This window comes from Neolamprologus brichardi, chromosome 14 (genome assembly GCF_056152115.1).
Source record: "Neolamprologus brichardi isolate AB-2024 chromosome 14, ASM5615211v1, whole genome shotgun sequence".
In the NCBI taxonomy this organism is placed as follows: Eukaryota; Metazoa; Chordata; class Actinopteri; order Cichliformes; family Cichlidae; genus Neolamprologus; species Neolamprologus brichardi.
In genome coordinates, this window is record NC_142117.1 from 36,131,065 (window position 1) to 36,147,804 (window position 16,740).

At 41.7% G+C, this 16,740-nt stretch overlaps 1 protein-coding gene across 7 annotated transcripts in view; it reads left to right on the top strand.

Moving 5' to 3' along the window:
- LOC102793546 (glycerophosphodiester phosphodiesterase 2-like) overlaps nt 1-16,740 on the top strand; it is a 45,029-nt gene that overhangs the window by 20,214 nt on the left and 8,075 nt on the right. For 2 of the 7 annotated variants that reach the window (XM_087851250.1, XM_087851251.1), the window contains exons 3-15: nt 488-593; nt 1,068-1,171; nt 2,181-2,274; nt 2,992-3,051; nt 3,154-3,252; nt 3,425-3,518; nt 7,286-7,431; nt 9,169-9,251; nt 11,994-12,144; nt 12,399-12,617; nt 12,802-12,959; nt 14,421-14,568; nt 16,552-16,634. In XM_087851250.1, coding sequence (XP_087707376.1) covers nt 488-593; nt 1,068-1,171; nt 2,181-2,274; nt 2,992-3,051; nt 3,154-3,252; nt 3,425-3,518; nt 7,286-7,431; nt 9,169-9,251; nt 11,994-12,144; nt 12,399-12,617; nt 12,802-12,959; nt 14,421-14,568; nt 16,552-16,634 — 1,545 coding nt within the window. Of the gene's footprint in view, nt 1-487; nt 594-1,067; nt 1,172-2,180; nt 2,275-2,991; nt 3,052-3,153; nt 3,253-3,424; nt 3,519-7,285; nt 7,432-9,168; nt 9,252-11,993; nt 12,145-12,398; nt 12,618-12,801; nt 12,960-13,607; nt 13,838-14,420; nt 14,569-15,026; nt 15,199-16,036; nt 16,396-16,551; nt 16,637-16,740 lie in introns of those variants that run through there. The other 5 variants (XR_015720001.1, XM_087851252.1, XR_015720002.1 and 2 more) reach the window with 5 other exon arrangements.

The window sequence follows — 16,740 nt, forward strand, 5'->3', positions numbered from 1 at the left end:
GCTGCAGATGTGAAGCTAAATCTGGCACATATATACATTGACCCTTACTGTGCATGAGCCCTTTTTTAAAACATTTGAAAACAAACCTTCTGGGCCTTGATGCTTCAAAGACGAGCCCTTTTAGCTCCTGTCTTGTCCTTCCTGACTCTCTTCTGTCCCTTCTGGCAGACAAAGGTTTGAACAGTAGGTGGGTGGAAGGCCAAGATTTGGGGTGGGGGGCCAAAGAGACCAGTCTGAAGCCTGTTCCTTTGGATAACAGAGGTTACCTCCTCGTAGGCTTTGTCCACGTTCTATATGAAGATTCACCCCTGTGACAGAAAAAACATAAATGTCCAGTTTAACATCTCAGAAATGACAGTAAAGTGTGTTGCTCAAAGCCTATTTGTAATAAAATTGTAGGAGTACAGTTCATGTATAACATGAATTATATGTGTTGAATGTTGTATTTAGGAAAGTGTCATCCTGAGTGTTTTTGTATCTGTATCAGGTATGAACACCAGCCATTTGTCTCCTGCCTGGCTGGCCTCTACGGCTGCCAATGGAGACGATACCAAAGAGCCCGGGCACAGCCGGGAGAGTGCTGCTGCAGCAAGGTACACACACACACACACACACACACACACACACACACACACACACACACACACACACACACACACACACACACACACACACTGTCTGTCTGCAACAAGCAGATTGTTGGTTAGTTTGCTGATTGTGCAAAGAGTATTGATTACCCAGCTGGTTCTCCTCAGTCTGGCCTGCTGACTCCGACTGTCAGTAACTGCTTTTTCTATGAAAAAATATCAGTATGTGCATACGCTCTGTCAGCTGGTTTTAATATTTAGTGGTTCTATTTGCTCCTGGTAATAAAATACATCCTCAGCATCAGTTTGTGCTCCAAATATGAATGTAAACCTTTTTTTTTACCCAGAGAAAACGAGTTCGCCTTTAAACTGTTTAACATCTTCACCAGGAGCTAGCGGAGTATGATACATATATATTTGATTTTTTTCTTTTGTGGAGTAGAAATGGGATGTTTGATTGAACTTCTGTGTGTTTTACAGGTGGAGTGTGGCAGCTTTGGCCTCCTGATCCTCACCTTTTTCCTGAGTTTTGTGTTCCTCTATTTCTGGAGTGAAGCCCAGAACGACTACAATGACTTTGACTGGTTCGTACTGAGCACACTGACAAACACTGACAAGTGCTCACACATTAATGTTTTGCCTCAGGCACATATGTCTGGAGAGGAAACCTTTACTCTCTATTTTCCAACTGATTGGCAAATGGTTATGTGCATAGTTTGCATTAAAAACACAGATGACATGTCTGCAAACACTCAAGCAGTAGAGAAAATGCAAACTAGTAACTGAGAATGTTTGCCTTCAAAGTAAAAGTTGTTTCTTATTGCTGAAAGAAAAATGTCACAAAAGATGCAACTTTTACTTTGAAGACGTCTCCATTTCTGGGTTGCATTGTACGCTTCAGTTTCACAACCGCTCATCAAGTGTTAGTTGTCATTTTTAGTGCATCCATTGTTTTATGTGATGGAGTTGGGATGTAGCCATAAGAGTAGAGCTGTTTGGAGGAAATAAAGTTGAAAATCAATCGTCAGTGAAACGTTTTTCAGAGTCAGAAAAAGACAAATTAAGCAGCTGTAACTGTCATAAAGCATTTGAATCTCCCACAACATTTGTTCATAAGTCTAACTACACTCGTATGCACTGATTCATGAGCAAGACACACATCTTGGGAGTTCATTCAGTCGTCACTGATTTTCACACTTTGAACTTGTATTGAAAAATACAACACAATACTACATTAACTGGTTATTTTTTTGTAACAAAACCTACCTGGTTAGGTTTCAAAGAAAACATTGTTTAAGTAAAAAATACAACTGTTGCTGCTTTTAAAGAGCTTTTCTGTTCCAGCTTTATCTGGTTAAACATGTGCTGCACACACAAAATATGCATAAAACACATCACTTACAGATTCATGACAACTGTCTCCAAGAAATGTTGCAGTTTTTGTCCACAGGTATAAATGTCCACAGTTGATGACTGTTTGATGTTTTGTTCAGAGTTGGTGTGGATTAAACTGACCAAAGACACCATGAAGCACACTTTAAACTGACATGAAGCTGCTGCTACAGTTTTGTTTCTGTCCTTTTGTATCTTCAGGTTTAACTTTGGGAATCTTGGGTTCTGGTTCCCCTGGTCTCTGGTCCTGCTGATTGTTGCTGCGGCTCTCTTCACATACATCGCTCTGCTATTGGTATGAACACCGATTTCAGATTTCAACCCATCTGGAACCTGGAAATGTAATAGAAAACCAATAAAAAAAGAAAGAAAGAAAATTATGGTTGCCACTTTAATTCCCTGGAGCTGCCAAGAAAACCTTTGTATTACAGCTACATTAATGTTCTTATTAAAGTTCAGCAAGTTTTCAGCAACACCTTATTGGGACCAACTTGACTGTTTGTTTGCTCTCCTGTTACCAACCTGTGCCCTCCTGCAGTTATGTAATAACAGCAAAGCATTGAAATATGACAGATTACCTGTTTGTTTTTTTCACTTTAACTGGAGTTCTTCAAACCGTTTTATTAGACACAAGTGTGCACTGTGCCTCGGGCTCTATCAGCAGGTCGTTTGACATTTAGGAGCTTGTCTTCTTCTCTAGAGTGACAAACTTATGTAAGACTTTTATATAAAACATGTGAAAGAAAAATCTGTATTAACAGTTGACTTTCTGTGTTGAAGATTGGCTTTGATCAAATCTGTATGTTTTTATTGGACACATGAAAGAAATTTAATAATAAGAAAAAAATCAGGACAAAATAAATGTGATTTTTTTTTTTTAAAGTTCTTGAAGTTAAAGGTTTAACAGATGGTTGCTTTAATCAGCTTTATAAAATGCTAATATTAATAGATATTGGATATTAAGAATATTAATGTCTGACACTAATAAGCCTGTTCTGCACCTGTTGTTTAGGTGCTGGCGGTGTGTTTGCTTTCTGAGGGCCAGAGGTTGTACCTTCACTGGAGCCACAAGGTATAAATACAGAAATGTAAAAAGACTGTTTGTTGGTTTTTCAGGTCTCCGTTGGCGTGCATTCACATACGTTGTATTTTCTCGTCTTCCTCTCTTTGTCAGTCTGGTATTGTGGTGACGCTGGCGTTCTCCGTCACAGCCACCGCCATCCTCTCTGACCTCTGGAGCAAAGAATGGAAGACTCTCCTCCTCTCTCTGCAGGTGAGGCACACCAGCCAATCACAGCAGGGAGTGATTCATTTTTTGGTTTTGTTTTTTCAAATAATTAACCACAGTTTATTAAACATTGTACAGTTATTGTAGTCATAAATATTAGCAGAGAGATTTGTACAGTTATGTTTATTACGTGCTGTCGCTTTCTTTTTATATTTAGGTCACAGCACCTTACCTACATGTGGCTGCAGTGTCATTGATGGCGATTCTTTCCTGGCCAATAGCATTACATTTCTTTCGCATGAACAAGAAAGGTAAGGAATGTGATTTTTGCACTTTAAAAATAACACTGAAAGTCGGGTGGGGCATAGACGGTGTAAAACATGGGTTCAACCTTCTTAGGGTTGGAAATGGAAATGTCTCAAATCTGCCATCTTTTTAATGGCCAGCACGGGGCGACTCCTCTGGTTGTGAAAAGACTTCGGGTGTTCGTTACTTTACAAAGTTTCAGGTCAAACTGAATAAAGCATGAAGTTAATTTAGTAATTTATTCATTCATCACTTGAGTCACTGACTAATGACTTGGCCGTCCTAAGATCACTCCTGGAGCTTGCAGTGTCTTCAGTTTCTCAGTCTGATCTGCTGAAGTTCATCATATTTGATTTGATATTTTTATTATTTTATTTCAAATTTTCAAAATATAAACCAACACAAATCCCAAAACAAACAAAAACAGACAGGCTCAGATGTGTTCTAGAAAAAACAATTAATTCAAGCAAACATGCACTTCACAGAACACCACAGGATAGAGTACCAAAAGCTGGAGTTGATGAGAGTTTACAAATCTGGGTCCAGTTTAGTCCAATCTGGCCTTCGCAAAGTGTTCCAGACACTCAGAAGAGAATCTTTTGAGTCTTTGCTGAACTTTTCCATTTGTATTATGGACACCATGTCTGTTACCCACAACTGAAAGGAAGGAGGAGTGGGGGACTTCCATTCCCTCGTCATATCTGATTTTTAAACACCAACATGAGGACAGTGCAAACACTCAGGTCGATGCTTTAAAACAGAACCTGGGTGATGTCTTTGTCCATGTCTTTCATACTGTGGGTGGTTGTGCAGTTGCAACACTTACTGATGAACCTTTCTTAAGCATCTGATTCCGTTTTTATATGCTTGATTTTATAGGTTTTTAATCATATCTCGTATGTAGATCTACATGGAAGAACTTGTGAATAAAAATCACATGAAAAGTAGTTAAATATTTGATAATGCTACACCATAACTACACCCTTAAAAAAACTATGTTTTTATCTTTTATTATAATAAAGGGAACAAACAGCACATTTTTGTCTCAGTTTCGAACCTGTTCTCTTTTAAAAGCCGGAGTATCAGATAGTTGGGAAAGACAGAAGAATAGAAATAGGTATAAGCAGCCTATCAGTACAGTAACTGAAAGAGAAAAAAGGCTGAAGGATCTTAGGGAATTACTTTATTGGCTTTTTGGCTGCAAAAGTTGTACTCCTGAGCAAATTCTGTCAAAGCTTATCAACCTGTAGATCTCCCTCCAGCCACCGTTAGGCACAAAAGGCTTTTCATTTGAGTAATTGTCCTGCAAACTGTCTGTTTTTATTGGTCTCGAGGTCATTCTGATCTCATGCCCTGCCAGCTCTGCCCCTTTAGCTGCCATCTCTTTCTTTTAACCTGTCTTCAGGTTGCTTTCTGTCTTGTGTCACGTCCTTTCCTCTCTGCTGAATGGCTTTGACCTCCGTGTCTCTTTTCTCTCTGTTGGTACTTTCTCTTGTTGCTATGGTGATTTAGCGGGCAGAAGGATGCAGACTCGTGTCAGGGGTCTGTGCTAGCAGAAGCAGATTGTGTAATATGGCTTAGTCCTCTTTAATGTTTTGAGATAAACATCTGGACAAAGTTAAACTGGATACTGGGAGACCTTTAAAGCTATTAAAACCTGTAAAATGAGCCATTATTGGCGATTAAGCCCATCAACTTATCAGGAAACTGGATGTCCCATAGTCATTGCCTCCTGTTGGTCATTAGAAAATAATCCAGACTTTGAAGCTATGTGCGTTTATTATACTCGGTTAAATCTATGACTTTATTTAATTTAGGATTGGTTTAAACATTGGTAAGGATTCACAGGATTGTTCCTGTGAAAGAAAAGCAAAATGTCTGTCCTCTATTTTGACGATGTTTGTAACAGTTGCTGATGGTTTTGGGCAGGTTGTTCAAAGAGGAGACAGACGGTGCAGCAGTAGGAGTATCTGTGCTTAGTCATGCTGACACTCTTTAGTGGGAGGCTGACAAAGGAGCACCTGTTGACATTTCCCAAAAGGGCAGAATTTCTCTCTCTATTAATGCCACAATGACCACAAAAAGTCCCACTTAAATCTGGCTTTTATCTGTAGCAGGGAAGTGTAAAATTGGCCTTCCTTCCTTGGTCAAATGACTCAGCAGTAGTCATAGCTCTCGTGCGTAGATATATATACACATAGAGGCCACAGCAGGGCTTGCCGACGCTGTCTTGCTCGGGGCATTAATCCTGTTCCTGTGCAAAATGCCAAACCTTTGTTCTGCTTTTTGATGCTCTAATGAAAGACATGGAGTAGCAGTACTGGTGTGAGGATTTTGTGCAACATTTTAATTATATATTTTACTAATTTGATGATCAACACATAACTGACAACTCAGAAAGGTCACATTTTAAATTGAATTTTTAGGCACTTTCTTATTAGCAGCGGGTCCCAAAAAACACAACATGTTCCCTTTTTTTAGTTTAATGTACAAAAAACATGCACAAGGCAACACGGTGTGGCAAAGAGGCATTAGCTGAAAATGTAGCATATCTCGGTATGGTTGAGGACACTGGACAAATGGAGGCAAAAGAGGTGGTAGGTCTTTAAAGCTTAAAAACTATCAGCAGCAGATGAAGAAATGGGGGAAAAACCCATCAGAGACTTGACACAGAGAGATGCATTTGTTCTTCAGTTGAGCCAAGTCTCCTGAAGTCTCTGAAAACTACTTAAACTAGAAGAAAGCTACCAGAGTGGGCTCGGGCTTTATAAATGCAGCCATACCAAATATTGAAGCTTAGAATTGTGCAAACTCTGCTTTCTACATGTGTGGCTGCACTCATTTCCATCTTCCTAGCAAATTATAAAGAAATGTGGGGTCACTCAAGATTTGTGCACAGTAATGTATAACCAAAGATTTTTTTAAAATATTTTCTTTCCCTTATTAACCTGACTCAATAATAAGTGATATTCTTGATACTAATAAATTGATATATTAAATACAGGCAGTCCTCACGCAGTTACAGATTTATTGTTTTTGCTGCAACTGTCTAAATAGTTCTTTTAATTTGACCTGCACAGAATAAACAGAGGTGCTGCCTGCAGAGTTTCTCTAAATGAAACAAACTCAGAGCCTCGTTTATTAGTGAAGACGTGGAGTGATTTGTTTCAGCCTAGTTGGAGGCAACTTTACCCCTCATTAAAATCTTAATCCTGCTGACCTCTGGTGCTTTATTTGTCAGCTTGCTGTGTCGAACAGACGAATTCTGGGGTAACATGGTGTTCGGGGTGGATTCAGAGGGTGGGGTGATGAGTGGGGTAAGATATCTTTTATTCATCAGGGAAGACGATAAAAAATGCTATTCTGCCTGTTGTAAAGTTTAAACCATACACAGTCTTGGATGAAGTTACTATAAAAACTCATAGAATAGTCTTATTGTTATTCTCTGTATTTAAGAGGCTACAATTCAGGTCTTTGGATTTGCTCTCTGTCCAGACTTCCCTGTGTTGCCCATATGGCTGCTGTTGTTAAGCACTATGTTGATCCTATCAAGAAAGATTTACTCCATATTATCCTGATTAAGTTCCAGATTCTACTGCATAGCTCTCCTGTAACTGTGAAGTTTAATGCTTGTTAGTATTAGGATTTGTTTACATGTGAATTGCACAAATTACAGCAGAATGCGTGTATTTTATGTGCAGAATATTTGGACAGTAGTATGCAGTGGTACGGTCCTGTTTCATGACCTTTTATTTATTTTTGTGGCATTTAGTCCGTCAGGTGGCCGTCCTGGGACTCTTTCTGTCCGTGCTGTTCTCGCTCTACTTGGTTCCTCTGGGAATGTACTCGCCCTGCATCAAAGAGGCGGGAACTCTGGGACCTGCGCCTACTCTCATTGGGCACAGAGGAGCTCCAATGGTGAGGCTGAATTAAACCGTGATCATCTGATCTGATTTTGTTTATTCCTAAACAAACAAGTTTAACTTGTGTGATTGTGGATTAGCCTCCCTTTGGGTAATGTACGCATCATAACGCTGACATCATCACACCAAGAATCGCAGTGCAGTTATGTAAAAATAGAAAACAATGATCCACGCTGCAGTTTCACACCTTGCATTTCCATCCACTGGGACAAATTGGACCCTTTGCCATCCTACTTATGGGGGGTTTAAAAAATAAACTGCCAAACAGTTTTTTGACTTTGCCCTAAAATAAAGTCATTTAAAAAATATCCACTCGGAGTTAAAGTGGACATTAAACACCACGTGTATAAAGATTAATTTGCACCATGAAGCCCTTCTCTCACAAGCTTACATAGATGTCTGTGAAGCTAGGTTTAAGAAAGAAGCGCTTGACTTTTTTACAACAGAACGTGACGTCATCAGGTTGGTGGGTTGGCTGCGGCTCATAGACTTACATTATATTAGAAAACCAGTGAACCTCTTAATTAAAACTAACAAGTCTAAGGGGAGTCACTTTGGTACTCCCCCTGGCTACAGCAAAGAGTTTCATGTTAAGAAACCAAAGATATACTGTCCACTTTCACTCTGTGTCTCCTAAACAGTCAGTGTTTCCTCGTTGTTTGGCTAGCTATGAAATGGAAAAATCCACCTGTTGGCTGTAATGTTCATGCAGGTGGCAGCAGGGAAAGTGGATATTTGTTATTCAACATGCGTCTGAGCTTATATTGACACCATAGGAGGTAAACTCTGTCGTGGAAGTAGGTTTCCATCTAAGTTAATGTCAGCTGTGACAGTTCTAAGAGTTGTGCTGCTTGTTGTAGATCAGAAATAAATATAAAAAGCTTATATTAAGTTGTGCCCAGTAGCTCAGCAGATACTCTAAAGCTCACGATGTAATGAGGAGAAGAAAACAGGCTGATATCCAGATTGACGTTTTGGAAACTGATTTTGCTTCTACAGCATCCTGTGTGCAGTCCCTGTTAGAATATGTCTGATCAGGGCGATGGTTAAATACCCCAATTCTTTGATCTTTGGGCTGAAAGAAGAACAACACTTGGTGTTTAATGCTCAATCAACAATCTCTTTATACCATACAACCCTTTAGGCATAAACGTCCGGACGGGAGATTTGCACAGGAGGGTGTCCGGCAAAATCTCGAAGTGTCTGACCGTTTCTCACATTCTTATAGATTCGGCTCCTTCCAAACTAAGCATTCACAGTCTTTCTCTCTCAGTGAGCCTAAGTTATGACCTTGGCTTCCTGTGCAGTATGTTTTGTTCTTTCTAATCAGACAAATAAGGCCATGATTCTCTGCAAACAGTATTTCTTATAAATCACCAAAATCATGCATCATAAAACAGTGTAATCTCCCCTTCGACTTTTTCATCTCGGAATAAACAATCAATGACAATCAAACAATCAATCTGCTGGTCCCTCTCTAGTCTAAACAACAGTGTTTCAGTAACTTTCCACTAGAAGATGGTCCCCTGTTATCTACTTTCTCCCAGGCAAGCGTGAGCAAGAGTCTACAGCTTTCTACCCCCAAGGACACTTAGTCTAATGCCTTTATTTTCAGGGCCGTGTCCACTTAATACTGCACTTTATGGTTATATGGCATTTTAGTTAATATAAAACATAGCATGGAATTCCATTCCAACAATCCCTTCTGAAATTGTTGCTTGTTTGTCTGTAGCTCGCTCCGGAGAACACTGTGATGTCTTTTGAGAAGGCAGTGGAAGCTGGAGGAGAAGGACTGGAGACTGATGTCACCATCAGGTGTGTCATCCTACTGATTTATTTTTATCTCACTCTTTTATTTATGGAGCATGTGAATTGCACACAGTAATGTCACTGCTGTAAATACAGATTTTGAATTTAATCTACAAAATTCATCCTACGTTGGGTGAGTGCTGAGTGTTTGTATATGTGTGCATGAGGGTGGGAATGCATGTCTGTGTCTGTGTGTGCCTGTTTGTCTGTGTCTATATGTCAGGTCGGGTCTTAGACTCCACCTCTCTGGGAACTCCCAGGCCCTCCAAGTGTGGAGGCCTATCTCCCCTCACCACACTCCCTGCCGGTGACTGATGCCCTCAGGGGTCGGTGCATTGTTGGTGCTTGGTGTCCGGGGCTGGGCGCTCAGGTCATGTGCCAGCTCACTCCCGGTGGCTACTTGGCGGGGCCTGGCGCCTGCTGCTCAGTCAGGCCTCTTCCGGGGCGCGGAGGGCCCTCGGGCCTCCGGCCTCTGTGCCTGCGGCTCGGTTCACTCTGGCACAGCTGGCTGCCGGCGGAGCCGGCGGGCACGTCGGTGCAGCCCCCTCTAGTTTCTGCCCGGTGGCTACTGGGTGACCCCTCGTCTGGGGATCCTCAGCCCTTCCCATGAAGGTGGCACGGATGCCCCTCTGGTGGTCCTCCTTGGGCTCTTGCACTCTGGGACCTCTGGATGTCTGGGGCCTGGATCTCCTCCATGCCTGCTTCATGCCCTGGGGGACAGGGCTATGGCTCTCTACATCCTCTTGCAGACCATTACATGGGGAAACCATTTGAATACAAGCGCGCCGACCCACACAGGTGTGCACACAGGTGTTCACTGTTTGTAGACTTAAATCACACCTTTCTTGGCTGCTACTTCAAAGCACATTGTGCGCTGTCTGTCCTGCGTGCTGCACAACAACATTCAATATTTAGTATTTACTGCTGTTTACACTTAGCTAGATTAATGCGATGGTGTTGTGTATAGTATGTTGCTTTGTTTTGTTTTTTTGTTTTTTTTGCTTGTTTTCTATTCTTTTTCTCTCAACAGGTGATCCCGGAGATATTTTTTTTTTTCCCCCCTTTCTCACTGTCCCTCTCCCCTTCTGTTTTTCTGTTCCTTCCTCTTTCTTTCTCCCTTTCCTATCCCTCACTCATGTCTGTCCCGTCTGTAACAACTGAAAATAAAATAAAATAAATAATAAAAACAAAGGTCGATCAAATGGACCAATACGGCAATGCCATGATGATCCATTTGGCAAAATAAATCCATTGGGTATCCTTGTTGGTCTTCAGACAACAATTCTGACGGCTAAAGAACCAAATGGGACAGGCAAAAAAAAAAAAAAAAAAATCTACAAAATTCATTATAAACTTGACTTCCAGGTTACAAGGACCAGTCTCAGTGTTACAGAGTTACTTCAAGTAAAATGTCCCAGCAGGTCTGATGGTGCTGAGGATAACTGCTGGTTCAAGCTAGTTCAGATGCACCACTTGAGCTGCGTCGTATTGGACGCCGATAACAAGCATAACAGTCTTTCTTTCTTAACCCTCCTGTTATGTTGGTTTCCAGGAACACCAATTATGCTCCTGGGTTAATGTGACCCGGGGCAAATTAACCCAGTTAATTTAATTTTACAATTTTCTTTTATAATTTAGATTTTTTTTCGTTTTCTGTAGTGATGCAGATGACATGTGACATCTCTTCTGTTCTGGGTCAATCTGACCCGCAACATAACAGGAGGGTTAAGCTGCCATCTTTCACTCTAATATGTCAGTACTACTGCTACGTCAACCCCTCCACCACCCCAGCATCCACCTATAACCTCTGACAGGGTGTGTTCTCATCAGTCCCCAGTTTCTGCATGCATCGTCATATATGCTGGCATATGCTTTATTTATCTCAGAGGATGATTTGGGGGGTTATTTGTTTGCTGACAATAGGAAGAATCAGTGAATAAGTGTGTCTCACACCAAAAGTGTGAAAGTTTGGAACCTGGCATGTAACTTAAAATCCAGACTGCAGATGGCACGAAAAGATTGTTCATCTAAAGCCAGCCTCACATTACAGGATTACAAAAACTCATGACTGCAATCGGTGCATCCTTTGACACTGACTGTTACCTCTGGGCGTTTCCTTAATGGTAAAATGATCAGGTGATCAGTGAACTACAGCCGAGTCTCTTGAATTATACAGATCAGATGCTAGCACACTCCTCTCATTGCTGAGCTGATTACTGCCATGCTAATCCAATTAGCGGTGAGCACTCCCGTGAGCCTACAACCAAACGTTTAGCGCCGTTTTACAACCTGAAAGCAGGAGGATCAGCAGCACTGCATGGCTCAGCATCAGCGGGTTAGCTTAATCCAGTGCTGTTGAGTCTGGTGCTTTCATAAGAATGAGTTGTATTTCTATGTTGTGCATGATACTGGGCTACTGTTGTGTAACTACACTATATAATGTCTTTCATAAGGTGAGCTTTCTGGTAGGAGTACAGCGATTTCTTTTTTATTCCTTCAGCCACATCAACAGATTTGTGAAAGAGGATTGAAGCTCAATAAATGAAACTTGGAAGTCTGTAGGGCAGATTCTGGGGTTCAGTTTGTGTCATAAATCTACATATTGTTGTTATGAAGTCATATTATCAGTGCTGACCAGTGAATCTGGTCATCCTTACTGCCTCTTCACTTCCTCTTCATCTTGGAGTCCTACTTTTCCTTCTTGAATCCTCGTGTTGTGACTCACTGAATATTTCTTCCTGTCTGTAGTTTTGATGGCGTTCCCTTCCTGATGCACGACGCCACCCTGAAGAGGACCACTAACATCGCAGAGGTTTTCCCAAACAGGACACACCTCGACGCCTCCATGTTCACTTGGACCGAGCTGCAGCAGTTGAACGCTGGTGATTGGTTCTTATCGGTATGACCAACACGCACCCAGCTCAACACAGAGCAACAGCAGCATGTTGTTGGCTTAGAAATGCATCATCTGTATAGAAACTACTGAAGAAACACATTCCTAGAGATATTTAGAATTCACAAATGTTGTTTGATTTCCTGCTGGCAGTGACAAACAGATAAACAACTAAGCCAAAGAAAAAGACAGAAAATGTCCCTCTAAGTTAAGAGCAGGTGAAATTCAACCTTTTCTCTCACTCTGCTTCTCACTTGCAGAGGGATCCGTTTGGCACAGTGTCATCCCTCTCTGCAGCAGACCGCTCCCAGGCCCAGAACCAGTCTATTCCCTCACTGGTCCAGTTCCTGGAGGTAGCGGCCCGAAGTGGCAGACTCGTACTGTTCGACCTGCGCAGGCCACCGCTTGGACACCCATACAGTCAGTCATACATCAACACCACTCTACAGGTGGTACAGGCCCACATCAACTCCTCGCAGGTAACTGATCAGGATTAATGTATCTGCACTTTGATTTAAAGATAACGTTAAATTGGTTTAATGGGGATATTTTTGGTTTCCGTCTAGTGCTGTTCTGCAAACACAATCAGTGCATTTAGTTTTCCTATTGTTAATTTTTCCTGGTGTTGTTTGCGTGTGCTCACTGTGTTATGTGTGGCTGTAGGTCCTGTGGCTGCCATCTGAAGACAGGGACCAGGTCCAGGCTGTGGACCCACACCTGCAGCAGACCTCTGGAGAAAAGGCTTCTATCCAGGAGCTGACAGATGGACACATCACCAGACTGAACCTGCACTACAGCACCATGTCTCAGCAACAGATCCGGTACAGAGCTGATAAACGGCATACATTAAACGTGTCTTAGGCAGCTTTAATTAAAGATTGTTAATCACTGCAGCGGTAATTATTTCAGAGGTTCTTCAGATTTAGGTTGTATTTGTGTCAGGAGAGGCCACATGCTGAAACGTCTGAATTATTAACCAATACCAGGGCTGTTAATTATTTGAATTGTCATTTTAACTTACATAAATTACTCAAACAACACATTAAAGATAAAACAAATATTAACCAACACACTTTTAATTGTGAGTTTAATTCTAATCAAGCAGATATAAATAATAGCATTTATTTAAATGTGTTTGCTGTCATCTTTGTGACAAACAAACAGCAACACAATCAGCTGCTTCTTCAGGTTTTGCCTGACCCGATGAGCTCCATCTCCACTGTCCTGGTGATGGAAGTTCTGCTCTGTGTTTCTTCTTTTTATGCACCACAGAAAAACATTCATGCATGAAGGATGTACAAGTCTGTAAGTTCAGACTAGAAAAACAGCAACAGATATAATGGCCTGCACATAGTTCAAACATTCAATTATGCAATCACATCCATCGAGTGGCAAAACAACCCTATTTATACCAACTGAGAGAAACTTGACATTTTGAATTGGTCTCTTGTGTTTGTGCATGTGTGCAGTTATGTAACCCAGATACAGATGGACGCAGCTTCCTCAGTGACTCCATCTCGGTGCTTGTAGAACAACCTCAGGGAAGTGAGAGGGAGATAAAGGGCAGGTGTGAGAGATGCTCATCGCCGAAGTGAGGAGAGGAAAGTGTGGATAAAGAGGAATTTGTTCAGTCGAGGCGTGAAGGAAGCAGTGGAGGTGGTACAGACGGGTCCAGCTGAGAGGAGAATAAGAGAGGGAGGTAGTTGTACATTAACAGTAGCTGTGGGAGAACAATCTGGAAAGAAAGATGGTGGAGTGACTCACAGTTTTCAACACAACTTACACAGGCGACTGAAATAATCTTCCACTGTTACAACTGATTCATTTTCATGAAAACGTTTCAACTGTTATTTGTCACCAACTAGAGGTGACGGTGGAATGAGTCATACTGTTATTGCCTGATAGGCTTTAATCAGAGCAGAAAGCATGCGGTCAAACTTTTACACGAGTCTTTTACAGGCCGCTGACTCACTGGAAAAACTGCAGTAGAATGTATGATTACCAGAGTTAAACTTAACAGCTTTCTTTTTCATCAGTAACAGTCTTTCATTAAATTTAAGGCTGCAAATGTGTAGAAAAGTTAATCCCTCAGAAGCCCACGTCTTTGTTGGTATGAGCGTGCATTAGTGCAGATGGAATTGGCAGCTTGCACATTTGGAAAAGCCCGATCAATGCTGACAGGTTTCAGAGCAGCATGCGCTCCCATCCAGGCGATGTCTCTTTGTCAGAGAAGGCTTGGCATGCTAAACTGCATCTCTCTCTCTCTCTGTCTCTCTCCCCAGAAAGTACCAGTCAGTGAACATCAGCACTAACCTGTATGTGATCAGCCAGCCTTGGCTCTACACACTGGCCTGGTGTGCTGGAGCGCAGTCCGTGACCACCAACTCCATCCACATCCTGTCCAACATCAACAAGCCGCTGTTCCTGATGGTGAGCAGATTCAAACCTCCAATTCTTTTATGAGTCATATTAGACTTTATTAACCTCCTAGGACCTGGCGTCCACATATGTGGACATCAAATTTTGGGTTGTCTAGGCCAAAATACTAAATTTTGCTCTACAAGGGCCTGATATCTAGGGATGGGTATCGTTTAGGTTTTATCTGATACCGGTGCCAAACCGGTAGTTTTGAAATGGTGCTGGTGCTTAAACAGTGCTCGAACCAGTGACCGGTGCTTAAAGAATGGAGAACACAAACTTTGTCCAAAAACCTCTCATGTTCAGCTGTTTTTTTGTAAAAAGGTAATAATCTTAGCCTTTTCTGCAGCTATGGGGCATATATGGTATCACTCTTGGCTGGAAGCAGCTTGAACAATGGAAAAAACACAAAATTTGTCCAAAAACCTCTCATCTTTAGCTGTTTTCCACTTTTTCTTTGGTCATTTTAGCCTTTTTGGCCAGGGTGAAGGGAGTATCTGCCATCAAACAAGAAGACAGCCGCATGTAACTACGACGATGTTTGCTAGTTCACCTTACATGCATTAATTTAATAAATAAAATAAATTACACACGAACAACATTAAGCTTCTCACCCAGAGAAGAACGGCTGCTGCTGCATCATCATCCGTCATCATTTCTGCTACACTGGCAGGGCTAGGGGCCAGGACTCTACTCTTCGTGTTTTTGGGGGATGATGCTAACTCCGGGTCTGATAACAGGCACCACACCCGCAGTAGATGTGCTTGGTGGTCGGTCTTGCAGCAAGCTATCAAATACGGCGCATTTCTCGGCTTTTAAAAAAACGCTATGCGTCGCCAGGTGTTTCATCAGATTTGAGGTGTTACCTCCTTTGACAGTATCACAGTATCATCTTAAAGCACTTGTTGCAACTGCTGAGTTTGCATCTTTTGCTGTGAAGTACAGCCAGACTTTTGTCCGCTTCGCCTTGGGCATTTTTAATCTGTAGCTCTGCTCTAAAAGAACGTACGTACCTGGACCCGCCTACTATCCTTGGAAAGGTAAAACGATTGGTTAGAATCTAAAGTGTATCACAGCTCAGGAAAAAAAGCACCAAAATGTGCGCTGCTTTTTGGTCTGGTTACTACCGTTTATGTCAGAACTGGTGCCATTATGGCACCGGATACTGGTACATTATACTACCACTGTTCTATCGGAATTTAAAATGAATGTGCTCATATGTGGATGTCAGGCCCTCGTAGAGCAAAATAAGGTAGATAAGTCTTTGTTTTTCCATTCATCAGGTCCCAATCAGCCCAAACAGACAAGATAAATTAAAAATGCATGCCGTGAAAGAGTCCGGGTCTTAGGAGGTTAAAGAAACCAGAAGGCTCTTAGAAACTGTTAAAAGTAATAGGATTTGGTTACAAGCATTTACATGTAATATATTTCATGCTTCATTAAAGAGTTATTCACAAGCTGGCACCACATACTCTGTTAGATATGAAAGCATTTGTAGAAGATGACGGCAGATTGTGTAAGGATGAAGCTGCGGTTTGGTGAAGGCCTGTGAGGGGACTGGCAGCATCCCGAGGAGACAGATCTCCATGTGCTAATGACAGAGAAGCAGAAGGGAAGTGTCTGAGCTGTGGTCCCTCTTCTTAGGTTCAGATAATTCCCTCCCGTTATGCCTGATGAAAACAGTTTTTAGGCTTGTGTCAGCAAGCTTCAGGTAAGGCTCTGAGTAATTCACTAAAAAACGTCTAAAATTTGTTGTTATCCACTGAAGCTTGTGCAGCAGGTGTCGTGTGTGTTTGGAGATTGTACCTGTGAGCATTTGATTACATAAACCTCTCCTGCTCCAGCGCAATTATTATTTTAACAAGTGTTCAGTCCGTTTACCATCACTGTGTTGAATAATCGTATTAATGCTCAGTCTCCTCCATCTGTGACCCAACAAATCTCAGAACTCTTTGTTTAATAAATGTAATAAATCCTTTTATTGTGTCTCTCTAGACCCCAGAGGAATATAGTCTGATGTGGATTCTTACTGATGTGGTGTCAGCCTTCCTCATCACTGCAATTTTCATATTCCACTGGTAGGAACACACACACACACACACACACACACACACACACACACACTTCCCCAGTTATTAAACTGACTGGTGTTGGGGGTGAAGCTGTGCTGGGCTGAGTCGGTGT